The sequence below is a fragment of the Mycteria americana genome, chromosome 6, assembly GCF_035582795.1.
Source record: "Mycteria americana isolate JAX WOST 10 ecotype Jacksonville Zoo and Gardens chromosome 6, USCA_MyAme_1.0, whole genome shotgun sequence".
NCBI lineage: Eukaryota > Metazoa > Chordata > Aves > Ciconiiformes > Ciconiidae > Mycteria > Mycteria americana.
In genome coordinates this window covers 5,930,819-5,950,609 of record NC_134370.1, presented here as the reverse complement: position 1 = coordinate 5,950,609, position 19,791 = coordinate 5,930,819, and the positions used below count along the sequence as shown (strand labels likewise).

The 19,791-nt window shown below is 43.4% G+C and overlaps 1 protein-coding gene across 8 annotated transcripts in view; it reads left to right on the top strand.

Annotated features, from left to right (window-relative positions):
• TACC2 (transforming acidic coiled-coil containing protein 2) overlaps nucleotides 1–19,791 on the top strand; it is a 151,580-nt gene that overhangs the window by 73,093 nt on the left and 58,696 nt on the right. The window contains exon 1 of one of the 8 annotated variants that reach the window (XM_075504413.1): nucleotides 14,336–14,553. The exons of the other annotated variants lie outside the window; for them this stretch is intronic. Coding sequence (XP_075360528.1) covers nucleotides 14,486–14,553 — 68 coding nt within the window. The 5' untranslated portion in view covers nucleotides 14,336–14,485. Of the gene's footprint in view, nucleotides 1–14,335; nucleotides 14,554–19,791 lie in introns of those variants that run through there. 8 annotated transcript variants of the gene reach the window in all.

Sequence of the window (19,791 nt, the reverse complement as noted above, 5' to 3'; positions counted from 1 at the left end):
GGCACTCCCTGGGGAATAGCGTTCTCCACCCCACAAATGCAGGCCGGCAGCTTGTGACAAGTACGATACAAGACAGGAGACACCATGGGAAATACAGCTATTCCACTAAAGCTCTGTTCAGAAATGTCAAAAGATGCCGCTGTCAGCGGGAGGATACTCTGAATCACGAGTGAAAACGTACGCAATAGGCATGTTCTGCTGTGGGACAGTGAATGAATACCTATCAGCAAATGCTATTCAAAAAACCATCCACAGTATGATATCTAGGAAACATGTTAGTAACTATTTGTTCTAAAGCTCTGATTATTTTAATCAGAAAATGGTGTCCTCATCTCTAGTGTATATGCTTGCTGTAACACAGTTAGGCCAAGTCTTCTGTGTAATGTTCCTCCATGATACTGTACTGGACCCGCACTTTTTAACCTGTGGATAGTTGGTGGGGAACAGAAGTGCTCAAAGGTCTGTTTTGCACCAGTATGCAAGTTCTGTAATCTGGTGAGAATTTTCTGAATGAAGGGTAGATACGATGGTCCTTCTCTAAAAATGGAGAGAAATGGTCAGGTGAGGTTGTAAGTTAGAAAATATTCACCCGAAGATGTTGGCTCTTTCCAGAGAATCATTCAAAATTGTTTGAACTTTATGGATACCCTGGACTGAATTTCACGTTCTGTCAGTGCTTTAGTGTAGTCACAGATGACTATCGTTTACAAATCCAAATTGAAACCACCAAAACACATGGTGATTTTTTTTTTTTCCTTTTCACTAGAATTCAGCATCAAAGAGAGGAGAAATAATTTTAGAACTCTGTAGACAAGCAGAGCTGCTGTGCTTACACGTTTAGATTGGCTTGTGCCTCTGAAGTTTCTGTTTGGTTTTGATAATGATGTAGTGTGTTTAATAATATAAATATCTATGTGTGTGTAAGAATCTCTTGGATGGGGTAAACGATGGTGTAATTAAGTGGTATTAGTAGAACTGCTTAATGCAGAACCAAAATCCAGCCTAGGACATCAGAAACCAAAATGTACACTGGCAAGCATCCTCATTAGGCCTTGAGAATAGCAGCGTTATCACCCACAGCCTTCTTTCTCTAAAGCTGAACTTGGGTGTTTGTTCTGTCTGTAACATGAACACAGACTTTCACAGATCTTAATGGAAATTAAGATGCATACAGAGGTGAGAATTAGAGATATCTGTGGGACAAAAGATAGTTCTTGCATCCTCTTGAAAAGCAAATATATTACTGTCCAAATAGCTCTTTGCTGTTATAATCAGCCCCTTATGTAAATACTTCTTGGACTGTCTTGCATTTTTATGCGATTCATGTGTATCAAGTCAAATCAGCCATGGAAAATTGGGTTATGTTTCACTTTGTCACGTTTATGGCAACTGCCTGGACGGCAAGGTGCTAAACTTCTGCAAATGCTGTGCCACTGCACAATTTTCTGCAAAATGGATCCTTGAGGCATTTCAGTCCCCTCTGTGATTATGATGGTCACGTTATGAACTGTGTCACAGACACTTCATAATTTGGGAGAAGTGCTGAAATATTGCTAGTGAGTGTAACTTGTCCTTTATGGAAGCCCTACGGGTAGAGCAAGAAAGGCTCTGAAGAGCTGTTCCATCCCTCTGGTTGTCCTAGGAGGAAGAGAGACAGATAATCCATTCTGTAGAGCAAAAAGCAAATGCTGTCTTTGTGCATGTCCTCACCTGTAGCCTCACTACCTGCTTCGAAAGCTGCACCTGTGGTGTTAAATGGGAGAGGTGGGTGCTCCTTGTCAGATATGGGGTCAGTTTTCTTTCAAAAGCTAAAACAGACTGGAGTTGGATCATCTTGAGAGACTCTGGATGGACAGGGAACTTCTGCTGATCTCTGAATCTCTGAAATTAAATACACATCTCTGTCTTACCCAATTTTCCTGAAATGAGCCTGGAACCAACTGGAAGCACAGCAACAAGTCTTTCTATCCAAAAGCAAAAAGTCACCACAGTCTTTACAGAAATCTCCACTTTTCTATGTTGCTGGGGTAGTCTAACCATGTAGTCTAACAGGAGCTGGTGGAAGGCCAAGGCTTATGTAAAGCTGATAAGGGGGATTCACAGAATCACGGAGTCGTATAGGTTGGAAAAGACCTTTAAGATCATTGAGTCCAACCGTAAACCTAACACTACCAAGTCCACCACTACACCATGTCCCTAAGCACCTCATCCAAACGGCTTTTAAATACTTCCAGGGATGGAGACTCAACCCCTTCCCTGGGCAGCCTGTTCCAATGCTTGACAACCCTTTCAGTGAAGAAAAATTTCCTAATATCCAGTCTAAATCTCCCCTGGCACAACTTGAGGCCATTTCCTCTCGTCCTATCACTTGTTACCTGGGAGAAGAGACCGACCCCACCTCTCTACACCCTCCTTTCAGGTAGTTGTAGAGAGCGATGAGGTCTCCCCTCAGCCTCCTTTTCTCCAGGCTGAACAACCCCAGGTCCCTCAGCCGCTCCCCATCAGCCTTGTGCTCCAGACCCTTCCCCAGCTCCGTTGCCCTTCTCTGGACACGCTCCAGCCCCTCAATGTCTCTCTTGTAGTGGGGGGCCCAACACTGAACACAGCATTCGAGGTGCGGCCTCACCAGTGCCGAGTACAGGGGCACGATCACTGCCCTAGTCCTGCTGGCCACGCTATTTTTGATACAAGCCAGGATGCCATTGGCCTTCTCGGCCACCTGGGCACACTGCTGGCTCATATTCAGGCGGCTGTCAGCCAACACCCCCAGGTCCTTCTCTGCCAGGCAGCTTTCCAGCCACTCTTCCCCAAGCCTGTAGCATTGCATGGGGTTGCTGTGGCCCAAGTGCAGGACCTTGCACTTGGCCTTGTTAAACCTCATACAATTGACCTCGGCCCATCAACCCAGCCTGTCCAGGTCCCTCTGCAGAGCCTTCCTACCCTCGAGCAGATCAACACTCCCGCACAACTTGGTGTCATCTGCAAACTTACTGAGGGTGCCCTCGATCCCTTCGTCCAGATCATTGATAAAGATGTTAAACAGAACTGGCCCCAACACAGAGCCCTGGGGAACACCGCTGGTGACCGGCCGCCAACTGGAGTAAACTCCATTCACCACCACTCTTTGGGCCCGGCCAGCCAGCCAGTTCTTTACCCAGCGAAGAGTAGCGGAAGGTCTAAACAAGAATTACTGTCCTTGGGAGAGAAGCACATCCTGAAGAAATATGTAAGATAATTAAAATGTTTTGGGAACCGTCTGAAACAACTAGTAAAAGTGTGATAAGAAGCACCCTCACGTGAACTACCCTCATTATAATATTAAAAGTCAGACCCCTCGAGCTGGAGACCCCAGCCCAAGCAGAGACCCCTCACCTTTGAGTGTGTGCAGAATTTTAAAGTAGCACTGTAGCTTTACATTGAAATAAGAGAAATGTAGGCCAACAGAAAACTACTTTGTGTAATTACTTATGCATATGCGTAACTAGGCTGTATAAATACTGTACCTGTACGACCGAACTTTGTGCTAGCTTTGTGGAGCTACCACCTAGCACCCATCTCTGCGCAGACGTGAAATAAAATACCTCTGCCCTGGGTGTGTATCGGCGTCTCGCACACCGGGTAAACGACCTCACGCTTGTGGGGTAACACTGGTTTCCAAAAGGTGGTTTCATAATACTTCCCCGGGAGGAAGCAAAGCTGAATTATTGGTGTCACACAGAAAAACAGGATAAGCTTTATGACTTCTGGGTTTTATTTGCTCGATCACATGTTGAAAACAACTTTTCTCCTTTTGCCCAACTTTGGAGAGGCTTGGTGTAAAACTAAGTAAATAGAAATTAATGTATTGCCTTCATTTAAGACCGATACTGATAATCCTAGACTGAGTTGCTTTTAATGATGTAATGAAAACCAAGAAGGGATTAAATGGGATTCGAAAACACAAGGCTTTTTTCCTTGAATGAATTTAACCCTTTTGAAAGGGATGAGTCATTCCACTAAGTTTACAAGAGCACTGAGCAAGGAAGAGATGGGAAATACAAGTGAGGGATACAAATGCAATCTCAAGGCCTTCTTGTTTCCAAAGTGTGGGGTTTTAAGGTTTTTCGATTTTTTAGGGGGGGGCAAGGATTGGGTTTTTTATGTGTATTACATGAACTGGATGGTAGTATACCTCTAATGTGTGTCTGGACTGTCTGGTGCACAAGTGAAGTGATTTTTTTCATAATAGCAACAGAATGAAGGCATTAAAATGAAGTTGCTTAGGTCTTGGAAACTAAAACCCAAGGATTTTTCTTGAGGCTTTGTGGCTGATATCCTGAAAAGCGTTCACCGTCTTCTGAAGCACAACATAAAAATTAGATACCTTCCACGTAATCAGCCAGTCTGTAACAAATGGACAGGAGTGAGCCACAGTCCTGCTCTTCATTCGTTTCCTCCAATCCAGGTTTTTAAAAGAAGTTGTGTCTCCTGAGTGATGTGTTCAGAACTGCTCAGCCCCAGGCAGGAGGATGCTTTGTGTTGCTCAGTGTAGATCTCTTCAGCCTATTACTGAGTAATAGCATCAAATCTTGGGATGTCTGCTGTGTTTCAAGCCAAAAATGTTGTGGACTAAGTGCCTTTTCTTGTAGCTGATTGTGGGACTGGTATGGTGGGGTCCCCAGATGAAGGGCTGGATCCTGCAGGCTTCTCTGGGTGAACCCGTGACTGGGTGTGTGTGTGATGGCCAGGGTGCCTGGGGACCCCCATGTTGTGTGCTGGCAGAGGACAGCTTCCATAAAACAGCAGCAATTCAACAAATAGCTTCCAGTAACTGCATTTTTAAAAGGCAAAGCATTAATGGATGCTTGACAGAAGTGGGAAATTTCACCGGCTTTCTAATCATATCTTTGTTCAGAATTTGGGCTCTCTGGGGTGTGTTCTGCCTGCCTGTTTATGCTCAAAGAGAGCAATTATTTGTGTGTGTTGTAAAGCTTCTCTCTGTATGTGGCAGTGGACAAAAGGGCGATGGTAGCCCTCTGTTTGCTTGTTATTACTGTGTATTTTACAGGTTCCCTCAGGCGATATATGGTAATTTCCTTGCTGCTAGAACAGGTTCAGCAGTGTGAAAATGAGTATGTCGTTATACTAATTAATCCATCCACAAGGAATTTTAGAATGGCGTTAATCATCCTGCATCAACCCTACAAAACTGGCAGTACAGATTCAAGGCAGAGATGATACCCCTGGCTTGGGCTGCTGTTCCCTGGCAGTGTGGCACGCACAGTGACAGCTCCATGGGCACCAGAGGAGCCTGGCACTGCCAGGAGGGTGGAGGACTCGTAGGGGATCACCTCTTGTCCTAGAGCAGGTAACGCATGGGTTAAAACCGTTGAGTCAGGTGTATTTTGTATTTCTCAATAGCCAACGTTATGCTTAAATATGGCCTGTGCTTTTGGGGCACTCTACCCCTCATGCTAAATCTTTCAAAAGCAAAAGCAAAAAGAAACCCCTGAAAAACACCGAAAATACTTCAATTTTATGTTAACTCTTTTGAAATCAAATTGAAGCTGTAAGCTAACTTCTTTAAGAAGTTACCCAGTCACCCTTTGACCACCCATCCTTGGCAGTCACAGCAAACTTGCACCAGGCGGGAATACTGTTCTTGGCCGATTTCTTCATCCTGCATTTTCATAATCTAATTCTTCACGTAGGCCCTGAGGGCAAGAAACCTTTGGATTCTGCCTCCTGAAATCTCCTGCAGCAAGGTGCCCCGGAGAGTGTTATTCGCACTGATCTTGTCAGCTGAGGGCAGGTGCATGAAAGCCCTTAAAAATGTCAGTCCCCTCCCGGCGTTGCGCAGCATCTTTCCCAACAAGCCTGGCTCCAGCTGTCTTAGGGATCTTATACCTCGGGATGTTTAAAGGCTTAGAAGGTAGCACGGAAGCAAGAAAAGGTCCCATAGTCTGTGATGGCAGTTCTGCAACTCTGGTGCACGGAAATGTCAACAGAGCTTTGGGCGTTTGGCTCATGGACGTGGTCTGCAGAGGCATATTCAGCAGGAAAACAAACTCCCTCCTTTGGTGCGGTTATGTTTGTGGTCCCGGTCTGAAGGCTGGGCCAGAAACTTGGAAAACAGGGGTTTAAAGTTTTGTTTGTGATCCAGTGAATTCAGGCCTGTTTCATACGGTAGCAGCAAGATACGGATGGAATCCAAAATTGAAGTGTCTGTGCCTCAGCAGGAGGGGAAAGCAAAGGAGCAAATGACAGGCCAGAGGCTACATGAAATGATGCGGGACGAAGAGCTTTCCACGGGGGTTTGGCTGCCCTGGAGCCTTAACTCGGGTCTCCTCTGCGGATCTGCGTGGTAGGCAGACCCCCTTGTCCTTCGGTGAAATCTCTGCACGGCCACCGCGGAGGCTTCCACGCTTGAGGGTGTGCTCAGCTCTCGGAAACCTCATCTCCCTGTTTGTATGGCTTCTTAATTTCATAAAACGCTTTTGTACACAGAATCTTCTGGTGTGTTTAGTTCTCACGTTACCGATCGTAATTCACTGCCGACCTCTGAAAGACTGTAGCCGCCCTGGCATCCTGAATAGCACCGTGCAGAGGCCCCTTTTGTTATCTTTGCAGTGGGTTTCCCATGCAGGAAATTTCAATAACTAAGCAGGCATCTTGGTTATTCATAACTCTTAATGCCATTAATCTCACTTGCAATTTAGATTAAGCAGTGACCTTAGCAACCAAACAGTGATCAGTGGGGGTGGGGGGCACAGTTATTTTTTTTATTTTTTTTTTTTTAGAAGCTCATTCTAGTGTTTGTTTCCTGTGAGCTGCAGTGTCCATCCTGGGTGCATCACCACTGGTCACTCCATTTTTCTTTGACTTGTCAGGTGGAAATATTCCGTGAGTGTGCTCAGGCTTGAAATTCTGAGACAGTGGTTCGTTTCATGAACTAACAACGTATCAATGCAAATAAAGTGCTCACGCTGTGTTAATCTAGATAAGTGGTGGAGCAGGCTGTGTTTATCAAAGTATTTAATCTGTAAGAGTAAATTAAATCCCTGAAGCTTTACACCTAGTATCTCCTCATGTTATTTTGTGGCGTATTACTTTATATCATGGTAACACAGATAGGGCTGTGTTATGCCAGGTATTGTACAGACACAATTGAAGGAATTGCTTTTATTTTTCTTGAAGAGAATGTTGAAAAATATCCCACTGATTTAACACACTCTAATTATTTTACTGCTCAGGTTTCATTTACACTCTCTAGTCATGAATCAGGACCCTACTCTAAGCCCATTAAAAAAAAAAAAAAAAAGAGCTACAAAAACCCCCCAAACCAACAAGACTGTGGTTTCAATCTGAAGGTCTGTCATTCTTACTTAACGACTGAATTTCTGATTTATCTGTACTGGAGAGGGATTAAATTAGGGATAACTGGATCTTTGAAGGATGGTGATGAATGTGCCTTTAAATTGCAAATTATAGACTATAATCATATCTTAATTATACTGCGGACATGAACTGCACTAAATGCCTATTTATTAGGCACTACGAAAGCATAGGTGTTACAATTTATGTTAACACTTTACTGTCTTTTGCCAGTAAACCAAAAGGGATAAATTTGTTGCATATTTCAGGTAACTTTTCATACCTACTTTTCCATTTGTAGCACAAAGTTGCCCCATAAACCTAAGGGAGAGAAAGAAAGAAACCTGCTTTTCTTCCACTGCTCTTGCTACCTGATAGCAAGAGGTCGTTCCTCTCTTTGACAATTTGCATCGCTCTCCAGGAGGTGGCATTTGCTTAGGTTCTCTCCTTGGGATATCATCTTTCAAAATAACAAAGATTTTTAATTTTAAATGGTGGTCTGTTCACATGCAATACTGCGGCTATTCCCTAAAGCAAAAAAAAAATTAGAATCGCACCTCTGGGGGTGTGATTCTAAAAAAATTAGAAATCGCACAGAGATTGAAGGGGTTAGGGTTGCTTTCTGTGCTTAGGTGTGAGTTTCTGAAGGATTTGATGACAGTACCAGCGTTAAGTATTGCCACTGTCCCTGTCCCCCACAGCAGTGCAGGAGTGCAGTGGAATGACCTGGCTAGAAAAACAAATGCAAGGTCAATGTGGTCTCGCAAAGATTCCTGCTGGCACATCTCTGGGCGTAACGTAAGAGTAGTGTGAACTGGTTAAGTGAAGAACCAAAGTGAAGGGTAGCGAATGCCTTGTAGCGTTCAACTGGCAGCCTCAGCAGCTCATTGCTTGAAGAGGTCTTTGAAGTGACGCTCCTCAGGGCGAGTGGAAATTATAAGATAGATCTGCTCTTGGTCACTGTAGAGAGGGAGGTAAGACTAAGGAGCGAAAATCTGTCTGCAGGAGTGAGAGAGACTGATTTGGAGAATAAACAAACAAAAATAACTCCTGTGTACCCCAGGACTGAAAAAATGCATGGTGAGTAAATTAGCACAGGAATATGAGTAACGTGTCTAGAGCCATGTATTTTTGTGCAGCCTGTAATGAAGAATGCTTGAATTCTTTAAGAGCCTGTAAAACTGCTTACTGTATAACCTTCAGAAAGATTAACTCCAAACCTTGAGTGCCCACGTGGTTGAAAACAGTCTGCTTGACCTTCTCTGTAACACAAGGATCAACACTGGTCCCGGGAGACCCGTATTTCTGGGAAGGACTTCGCAGACGGAGCCCGTGCTTAGACGGCGTATCAGCAAAGGCCAAGGAGGGCTGGTGCTCCTGGAAGGGTTTTACAGTACAGGAGTCTCCAGCATTGGGTGTCCTAAAAAGGCTGTCACCACTGCACTTCAAAAGGTGTCAATGCTTTTATGTGCTAATGTGCTCTCAAAAGTACAGCCAGCCTCCCGGAGGCACTGGTTTGCCTTGCAACTGTGTCTATACAGAACAGCGGTGATTTTTTTTTTGAGCAGTTTGGTCCTTTTAGTCCTTTAGGAAAGGTGTTGCTCTTTCTTAGCAGTCTGATGTTGTGGATGCCCTAGCCATGAGCCCTTTGATACCTGGCAGCCTAACAATAAGGGAGTCCTTGGGGTGAAAACTTCTTCCCAGGCTGCACTCAAGGCTTTGGCATCCAAAGGCAATATCCTCTAAATATAAAAAAAAATATCGGGGGGGGAAGGGGATTCTGTTTAAACAATAATCTATCTTTTGTTAACACATTCCCTTTTTTTGTTTGTTTGTTTGTTTCTTGTAGACAGTACTGTTCCTCAGAGCTTTGGCAGCAGCGTTGAGGAGGCTCAGCCTACTAGAGAAACCCCTTTTTGTTATTGGGATGTTTGGTTTTGCTCTGTTCTGTGCAGTTTGCTTTATCTGGTGCTCATTTCTGCACAGTACCTCACTAACGCATCGCAGCTAGGAGGTAGAGCTTAATATTCACCCAATCCTTCCCAAGGGGGATAGATGGGTGAGGGAGGGTTTTCTTTCAGTAGGCTCTTTGGTGTTTCCGTGTGTGTACGTGTGGTCATGTTTATAACTAGCGTAAATGCCTAGCACGATGGACAGCGAAGCCAAGAGCAAAGAAACAGAACATAAATTTCAGTATATCGTAAACCTTATCACAGTCCTGTCCGGCACTGTTTTTTGATGGAAGCCAAAAATTTCAAATTGGGTGCAAGTGACCGAAGTCTGAATTTATATATAAACATAAAATGTAGTAAGACCAAATATTTAGGGGCCTGTACAGCATTTTAAACAACTAACCGCTAGACATCGAGTTTCAATAAAACATTAATTTAGTGTAGGCCAAAATATGGCTCTTGCTTAAATGGATGAAACAGGCAGGAAGAGAAAATGATAAATTTTAAAGGATGGTACTGAATACTTAAGTAGCCTTTTTCAGCAGTGGGATCACAATAAGTTGTTATGTGGCTGTTCATCCCTAGGCTGAAATGCCTGGGCCACTTTTAAGTCCTTTGAAGCCACAGTTGGATTTTTAAATTTTTTTTTTTCTTTTTTAGCTACATCTGTGTGTTTTTCAGGTTCCAGAGAAGTTCTTACAAAATGTACTTATAGTGTCAACACAGTTCTCGTATTTTTAAAAGCCAGCACTAAATTTAGTACTAAATTGATGCTTCTTGGCAGGCCCAGAGGATGGATTGGGGCCAGGCAGGAGAGGGAGAGCTCCCTTCTCATCTGAGGTCTTTCTTACCGATCAGGGTGGGCTGCAGGGAAAACCTTCCAGTGCTGCTGATCCCACCACGTCTGTGTTCGGACTCGAGCTCTATCAGACTCTGTGCTTCTGCTCCACAGAGAAATCAAAGGCCAGAGCCAGCTCTGCAAGCTTACTGCTGTAGTGGCACGATGCTTAATTACGTGTCCCCTCCCTCGGAAGTGCAAGAAGTGAAATGAGTGACGTGATGCTCTGAGCATCTAGAGTCGTTTAAAGAATGCATGCGTTTGGGTGAATGTAGCAACAAGCCAAATGACGGATCCTCTCCAAACCTCAACCTAGGGTTGGTCCGCAGACAGCTTTGTAGTGTAACAGATTTTATGGCCAAATCAGAAGTACATCTACAGTCTGGCTTCTTGCACAGTGTTGGCCAGAGACTGCAGTCTATTAGTTGTTACACTTGCATCCCTTAGTCGATAAATGCTTTCGAGTCCAAGGCTCAGTTACAGCACATCTTTTTTTGAAAGACCATCACAGTCTGGAGTTTTAAAATTATTAAATGTGTTCCCTCCCCATGAGGTAACTGTACTCACTATTAGGAATTTACATGTGAAGGTTGATTTGATTTTGTTTTCCTAATTTTAGTTTCTCTCATTGGATCTTGTCGATGTCGTCCTTGGTCAGAACCGCCACTGCTTTTGAGCACGTAACTTCTCTTTGTGCAGGTGCCTTTGGGTGTAATGGACTGAGCTCCCTCATTTTTGACCTGAAACATTTTCCTAAGGCTCCGAGCAGCTCTCTTCTGGCCGGTCAACGAAGTAGTGACGCTAAACTGACAGAAGCACATCCATCAAGGTCTCACTAGTGTTCTTGTTTTGCCGGTGCTCCAGTTCACATTGCTGTAATTGAGCTGCTTGGGTGGTTATTTTTCAAAGAGAAGAGTTAAATCCTGTCCCCTTTATAAGCAGGAGCGGCATAGAGGCAGTGAGCTGTCCTCGTGGGGAATCTCTGAGCCGTGCCGTGAGCTGTGCACACAAACTGGGGTGAGAGGGAGGGGAGAAGGAGGCAATACCTTCTCTGGGACACCCCTCACCATAGACCAGAGCCCCCTGCTAACCCGCACAGTACGTGCAGAGAGACCAAGGGCAGCTGGGATGGAACGGCTGAAGCCCTTGATCTGCAGGCTGTCAGTGAACACGTTAGCCAAGACCTGCGATTTCTAGTGGAACTCGGATGTCTGTTGCATAGAAGCGTTGGGGAATGGGATAAAAACTTTCTCCACTATACGGCTCCTGAAAGGACCGTGCTGCCTCAGAATAGGATTCAATCCCAGCCTTTTTTTATTGGGCCTTTGTTTATTTACTAGACGTACGCATGAAACTTGAGGGAGTTGACACAGGCATTTTCAGTGTATTCTTTACACTTGTTCGGAAGATGCCACAATATTCCTGTTTTCCCCACTGGCAGGACAAACAGTGCCTGTGCTCTCCCTCTTGGCTGCCGGGTACCTGCTAGGGCTTTACTTTCTCAATATGGTGTTTGCCTTTCTAAGGAAATTTTTTTTCTCAATGTCTTCCTTTTCTCTGTAACAAATGAAATCCAGTAGGGAGCTCATATGGTATTCAAAAGACCAGTCCTCTGAACTTCAGTAGAGCTACCACATGCAAAACTGAAGCTGAGCTGTAACCTCAACCTAATAGGGTCTCTGAATACAGCCATGTAATTTTAGTCTGTTGGCTGGTACCATTCATTTCCCGTATTGGATGGAAATACTGGAGTTATTAACCATTTCAGATCTACTGCCAGAGTGTACATGGGGCTTTTCATGCACTTCCTTCAGATTCTGTGTTTTACTTACTTGGGAATGCTCCTGACAAGTGTTTAGCTGACATTACGTTAAAATTTTGCACAGTGAGTTGTGTTTTTATTTAGCTCTGCTGATTTGCTGTCCTTAACAAAATTGTCCAGTTCATGGCTTTTTATGCTTATCCTGGTAAATGTCTGGTGAAGTAAATACTGCTGTAAAAGGGCTAAAAAGCCGCCTGTATTCTCCAGCACAGAAGAGGTACAAACCTGTCAAATGACACTGTCCTGTATTTTGGACTCTTACTCTGAGAGTTGTAGAGTTGTGACGGTGCCTGGGACGAGCCTGGTTCCTCATCTCTTGTCTGGTGCTGACTGGAAATGGCTGTTTGGGCAGGCTGGGCTGCCCAAGCAGTGGGAGCCTTCCCCTGGGAGCTGGCAAATACAGAAGGCGCAGTGAGCTGCCACCGCCTTGGCAAGGGAGCATCCGAGCTGGGCTCTGCGGCAGAGCCTGGGGGTTAACCCTGGCGCAGGCACCCGGCTGGGCACCAGCAGTTCTGAAGCTCGGTCCCTGGGTGAGGCGGTGCCGCTGCTTCTCTGGGGGACTTGAGATGACTGTTGAGCAATGAGACACTAGAAATGAGGGTTTGGCTTTCACCAGAAACGAAACAGCCCCCAAATTGTAACTTGCTTGGAAGTTTGTGGCTAAACAAAGTGCTGGCTCACTAGCTTTTCCCCTTAGTTAAAAAAAAAAATAGAGAGAAAAAAGGGCACATTTATTTTGATGCTGTCCATAAAACAGAATTTAATTTCAGGCAGTCTCTGGAAATGAAACGTGCTTTGTGTTCACTAAGCATCTTTGTTTCTTCTTATCCCAAGAACAATTTATTGTGGCTGCACCCAGAGAGACAGAACCTTGCACATGTATACAGCAACCCTTGTTTTTGTAAAGTAAGCAAACCCTACTGGATTTCCCTTTTTGCAAGCAGAGAAAATAACCAGAAGCTGTTTAAGGTGTGAGGCTAGTGAGGCCTCCACAGAAACACAAAAGCCATGCTGTGGTAGGTGCTTGGAGGCTAGTGCGTTTTCATAGTTCTGTTCAATTTAGCTGTTCCTTTTGACCTTAGGACGAGAGGAAATGGCCTCAGGTTGCGCCAGGGGAGGTTTAGACTGGATATTAGGAAATTTTTCTTCACTGAAAGGGTTGTCAAGCATTGGAACAGGCTGCCCAGGGAAGCGGTTGAGTCCCCATCCCTGGAGGTATTTAGAAGACGTTTGGATGAGGTGCTTAGGGACATGGTGTAGTGGTGGGCTTGGCAGTGTTAGGTTTATGGTTGGACTCGATGATCTTAAAGGTCTTTTCCAGCCTATATGATTCTGTGATTCTGTGACCTCTCTGCCCTGTCACGTAGACAGAATTGTTACATAGCTTCAAGCCATTTGTGTCCCTGGAGTTTAATTCCTAGTGTAGATGATAGTGCGACTGATTTTTTTTTTTTTTTGCTCCTTTAGTGATGCAAAACATAACTTGTATGTGGAGCATCTGTTATTTGCTAAAGACGGTGATGTGGAGAGTCATGGTGCTTGTTACACACATGAATTCAAAGTACCCCAGTACCTCCATGGTGGCAAAGGGATAAGCTTATTCATAGGGTTTGGAATGCTGTTTGCTTGGACTTGTACTTTCTGGGCTTAAAGATCCTCACTGCTAATCACATCAGTATTAGATGATGAGCATCCCCACGGCTCTCCACCTCATCGTCCAGCAAGGGGGTCCGTGCAGGCAGAAGCAAAATGGTTAAGTGCACCGATCTGTCGGATGGAGCTGTGCCGGGTAGGGTCCGCTCCCACATTGCCTTGTTTACCTTGGCTGCTCATGATATTCTCCCTACGTTCCTCATGGAAGATTCCATTTTTTGCAAGAGGGATGAGCTCATTTGTTTAAATGAGAAAAAAAGCGGCCGTTCTGCTTATTAATCCTCTCTGCAATCATCCCGATATGCACAACTTGGCTGTTATTAAAGGGAAATGTATGCATGGCATCCAGTGCACACGTGCATTTGCATTTCAAATCAGCTGAGTCAACACAATATAATGGTCCTGCCTGTAGGTCCTTGGGGAGCCACAGTAGCTGACAATGTGTGCTTAAAGGGAGGGTCTGCTTTTCTTCTTCTTCTTTTTTTTTTTTTTTTTTTTTTTGAAGCCAGTTTCAATAGCCAATAGTCCTGTGTTAGAGGCGCTTGCACCGTAGCTGCTTGGACCACTGATGTTTAGCAGATGATTAGCCTGTCACAGTGGCTGGGATTTTATTTTATTTTATAAATAGTGTTCATCTGGACCAAAAAAAAACAAACCCAAAAAAAACCAACTGGCAAGAGTTCAGAGAAGAGAAGCTGCTGCTGAAGTGTTTCTGCCTGTGCTGCCACTGATGCAAGCAGCTGTTTCCATCTGCACTGCAGTGTTGCAGCCTCTCCACAGTCAGAGCTCTCGGGGCTCCTTGCTGGTGGGATTACGGAGGACGCTGGCCTTGCTCGCATCTAGCTCCAGCCCGCGGGCACGCTGAGGATGGGAGGGTCGCAGTCTCTGCAGCAGGCACAGACAGGTAGCCTGCACCGGGAACCGTCAGAGGCCATGTAAGTGTGGATTCCCTTTGCTCTCCTCTTTCTCCTCTGCACTGTTGGGCCTGCAGCCTTTCTGCGCTTAACCTGTGCGGTGCGTTAAGGAGCTGACTTTTGTGTCTGAGGCCTTTGTTTAATGCTAATTGCATTCAGCTGGAGACATAGTTAAGGTTTTGCTGAATATGGGCGAGTTATCTTTTATCATGCTTTCCTAGTACGAAGGCACCTTGCTTGGACTGACCACCGCGATTCATTTGTGTCGAGCAGTATCTGTGTACCATATGTTTTGTCTTTTTATGTTTTGGATGCATAATCAATCAAACGCAATGACCATTTCCAGTGAACAAAAACACACCCCTTCCCCCCTCCCAAACCCACCACCTCTGTGTTTTCTAATTAAAATGCACGGCGTGGAGCTGCATTTCACTGGTTTTTCAGAGCTTCTTTTTGCTTTTCTCTATACAGATACTGTTTTTCAGGTCACATCACCCTTGTCAGCATCCGTCCCTGTCATGGTATTATACCCTCTGATGAATCATAAGCAAGGGGTCCTTAGATCTCTTCTCACTGAAGGCCAACTCTGAAAGATTCATTGGGGGGAGGGAGGAAAAGGCAAACAATTAGTGGTTATTCAGAACGAGTTACCACTATTTCAGAGGGCTAAATCATATACGAAAGTGCACAAATATGTATGTGCATGCAGAAATAGCAGAGTCATTTCCCATTTGTAAATAGGATTTTGTCCTTTGTTGGTTGAGGACTGATCAGTTTACTTAGCCAACAGCCTTTTCTCCCTAACCCTCCACCTCAAACTACTAAGCTGGCATGCTAGAGCACGGACCTTACCTCTGAATGGATTTTAGAAGAATTGCCTTGTCTCCTGTTGTCATTTCAGTTACATAAATCACATTTATCTAACATGTCTGAACACCGAGTTCATTTCTGATCATGTATTTTGGTAAGTTTTAGGTATGTATCCACTAGAGCTAGTCTACAAACCAGCCTCATGTAGGTGTCTTAAATTTTTTTTTTTAATGTTATGTCTGCTTATTAAGGTAGATCTGATTAGAGTTGAGACATCATTTGTATGTTTGAGGTAAGTGCTTCAGAGTCAATGGGGAATGATAGAGCAGTAACTGATAGTTTTGCCTCTATAATAGGCCTTACAAGTAGGTATATGCTCCCTATTGTCATATTCCAGTATATCAGCAGATAGCTTTGCTTGATACTGTCTTGTTATATTTGTAAGATACAGGCCTAACAGCATTTCTGCATCCTTTGTTCCTTTGATGTATAGCTTCACCAATTAAGATTTTTTTCTATATGGTTCCATCTTATATAGTACTGGCATTCCTATATACAGCATCTATTTTAATGGTATGGTGGAATAAATTAATACCTCATTATCTTTAAAGCACTGTAAATTACATTTTCATCTGCACAAACTGGTGCTGATTTCTAACAGTGATCCAAGGGCTGGGCAACAAACGAGATGAAGCTAAAGCAGGGTTCAATCTTTTTTTATCGACAATTTTCACAGCCTTTTAGGAATTCATTCTGTTGAAGAACATATTGATCAAGGTGTGTGTATATATATATATATGTATATATTTTGGGGGCACATGACTAAATTATATTGTCATCTCTTTCAGTGACTTGTTTCATATATAAATATACTCATCTTTTGCAGTTAGTCATTCTTGTGGGGTTCAATATGATCTTTTAAGGCCCGACATAATCAACAGATATACTTTTAGCACAGGCGTCGTGCAATAACTGTTGATGTCCTTGGGAAGAGTTTGTGAAAGATATTACTCATCTTGTATTAAATAAATCACTAAGAGAGTGCGCAATTTTCTTCACTCCAGCTACATACTCTTTAAAATAAGATAAGTACAGAGATGTTTCTTTATCCTTGGGAAAGTATGAGCCTGTTTTCCCAAAACAAGAACCTCCTTATCGCATGTCATGGTAATTAGTTCTGGTCTGAGGTTTTGACTTCGTACCCTAATAACTATAACTTTTACCAACGCTTTTTTAATGAGGTTACATTTAACTTACTTTGCAGACACAAGCAAATTCCTTAATGGCAGTGATAGTTCCGAGGCAAGAACATCTGGCCATGTCCCAGGCAAGTTGGGTAACTCCCCACGCAGTTACAGCATCCCTGAAGTCATCATTTCATCCATCAGCAGAGGCTGACTGCTTAATGGAGACAGCTCCTTAACAAAGGGAGAGCCGAGTTGGCTTTGGCTGCCCTGAGCTCATTAGATTAGAGGGGTGTAAATCAGAAATCATTACTGAAATGGATTTATGTTAGCATGAAAAAAGTACAGAGACAAACAAATTCCTTAAATAGCTGCTGGTTTAGGAGTTCCTCCAAAGTGTCCTATGATGGACTTCTTCACTAAACACTAGGGAAAGTCGTAGAAAGAAATTGACGGTAGAATCGATGCTGAAGAGGGGTCTAGGTTAAGATTTTAGAGCGTATCCATGATTAAATATGCTCTTTTTGCATGTGTATGCCAAATTCCCAATTTTAATGTAAATTTGTTTCAGCCAGGGTAAAAGTATTTGTAATAAAACCAGTATTGATACTGACAGCCTGGGGTATTCTGTTGTTCTGGATTGTAAGCGACTCAGTCACTGGCAGTAGGCAATTGTCCTTTTATTTAAAGAAAAAAGTCAATTTTGAATGAGAAAAAAGGGAAAGCCCAAGGGAAGCCCGTGACAATAAAAGTTAACTGCAGATAAAAGCGATGTGGTTCAGACCTCGCTATTGACATTATAAGCACTGTCATGTGCTTTGCAAATTGCAGCAGGCACCCTGGTGGTCACAGATTTAGCTAAATCAAGGGCACGTTTCAATCAGATAATAGGAATGGACTCGGTTGAAATCAAAGCAAATGACAGCACGATGATGTTGAGCGTGCATGAATTTGCTCAGGTGCATACGCACTTACATCTGGTGCAATCCTGACGGGATCCTTGCGTGCGCTGTTCGTGCTACGCTGAGGCACCAGTTTTGTCCTGCTGAGGATGTGAACAGAATTCCGTTTGCCAAGTGCCATCACCTATGTATCAGTGGTTTTCTTTTTAATAGTAATACATTTCTATCTCTTGGTAATACTTTTTAAGTATTAGAAAAGTGGAAACGTTGCTAGGTTTTGAAACATTGGTGGCTCTTAGGCAGCTGTCATCTCTAAATAATTTTTTTTTTCTCCGATGGAAAGGGTTCCTTTCTCCTGAGCACGAACCACACCTTCCTTTTGTGGAGCATTATGGTTGCTGTCCTTGCAGCAACTGGGCAGGATTTACATTCAGTGCCCATTTCTTGGTCAGCCAAAGGGCTGATGATGTGTTATTTCCTCCCATCAGGAGCTCTACACGCTGCTTCTCTAACATTTTCATCCCTTGCCAATCCAAGAGGAAAATGACTGAAGACTGAGCCAGCTCCCACTGAAGTTGATGGTGAAATGCCCACTGACTTCAGTGGGAGCTGGATCAGGCTCCAAGAAAGAAATTGAATGTTACTGATCATTGGTAGCAGGCCAAGATTTTGGTGCCCTTGTGGGTTGTTTTTCAATATTTCTTCTGCTGCATGGTCCTTTCATGTTTGTTGGTTGCTGGAAGGACTCAGAAAAATTTAAACTGGATTGACTCAGCCTTGTGCATAAGAGATGGGAGCAGCTGTTCTGTGTCTATGTGCGTATATACACACGTATATATAAGTTATCTGTGCATACGTACAAAAATGCAGCCCTTGCTTGCTAGAACATTTTTTATTTTTCTGTCTCCCAAACTTAGAAGAATCCACTGTATGGTTCTTAAAAGTTTGAAGGAGATTAGTCTGGTAAAATATTTGCACAGTTTTATATGCTTATATGTAGGGAAATCATCTTAATGAATATATAGATGGAAGAGTAGGATATATATATATATTGCCAGTATTGAGAAGAATTTGGGTTTTGGGAGGAGGAGAGGCTTCTGTTACTGAATTGGTATTTAGTCTGAGTTAATCCCTTGACAGATAGTTCTGCCTATTGTCAGCATTCTATGTAAATTTGTTTTCTTCTTCCTCTTATTGACAGTCATCAGTAAGCATCCCCATCAATAAGTAGAGCGTACTCTGTCTTCTAGATTTGTCTACTAAATAGGGTGAATTGCTGGAAGATGTGGGGATGTTTTACTTAAGAGAAAATGGACCAGAAGTAACAAGCAAATTCTGTCAAGCTCCCCTGTCTTTCAGTCCAGCCTCCCTTATTTGAGTCCAAAGGATCTCATCTCTGAAGTCAATGACAGCGCTTCCTTTGATATGAGAGGTTATTACATCAACTGCTACATCCGTCACTAGAAGTAGGCAGGTCACGTTTAGACTTGAAAACAAAATAAAAAGACCCCAGAATCACTCACCCTTCTATTAGCAAGGCATGCCACACATCTGGCAAATACGTGTATATTATAAAGCTCTCTGTAGTGAATGGTGTGCCCTATGCCATGCATAATGGAGCTGCTGTCATCTATTATGTATTATGACATACAGGCAAATTGGAAAATACAAACTGATGTGAGGTAGTAAAACCATGAATGAAAAGGCGTTCCTGCACATGCATTGTGGCTGTCACTTATAGGCAGAACTGTTTCCCTGTTTGCTTTTGCTTTTTGCTTTTGCTTGACCCAGCAGTCAAAGTAGCTGCTTGTTAAATTTAAATCAAAGATGCTCTTCAGTCCTGTGTGTTTCAAGAGGTAATAGCCTAGGTGCTTTTAACGTTTCTCTAACATGATTATAGCACATGGAAAAGTGGTTCTGTATATTATAAACACATTTCCTTTGTTTTAAGACCTTACACCTATGGAGAGTTTTCGTATTTGCTAATGTCTTAGACACCATTTCCTTATCCATCTCTGATGCTTTGTAAGGATTTAGCTGTGTAACAAAGTTCTTATTTAGTCCAGGTAAGCAGGCTTTTCAGTGGCAAAAGGCAGTTTTAATTATAGCTAGAATTTCAATGCAGTTTGCATTTTCTTTGAGAAAGTGGGCGTGTTTGCTGTAAGAAACAAACAAACAAATATATTTTTTACTGTGGAAAAACTTCTAAGAAAAAAAGGTGTCATTTCCCTTCAGATCCTTAAATGCTCTGAAGCAACTGTCTGAATTTAGTAGCAGACTGTGGCTATCATGTTTTGTACTCCTACTAGCACCAGAGATCCCGCTTAGTGGGAAAAAAAATTGAATTAGTTTCCTTTTTCCAC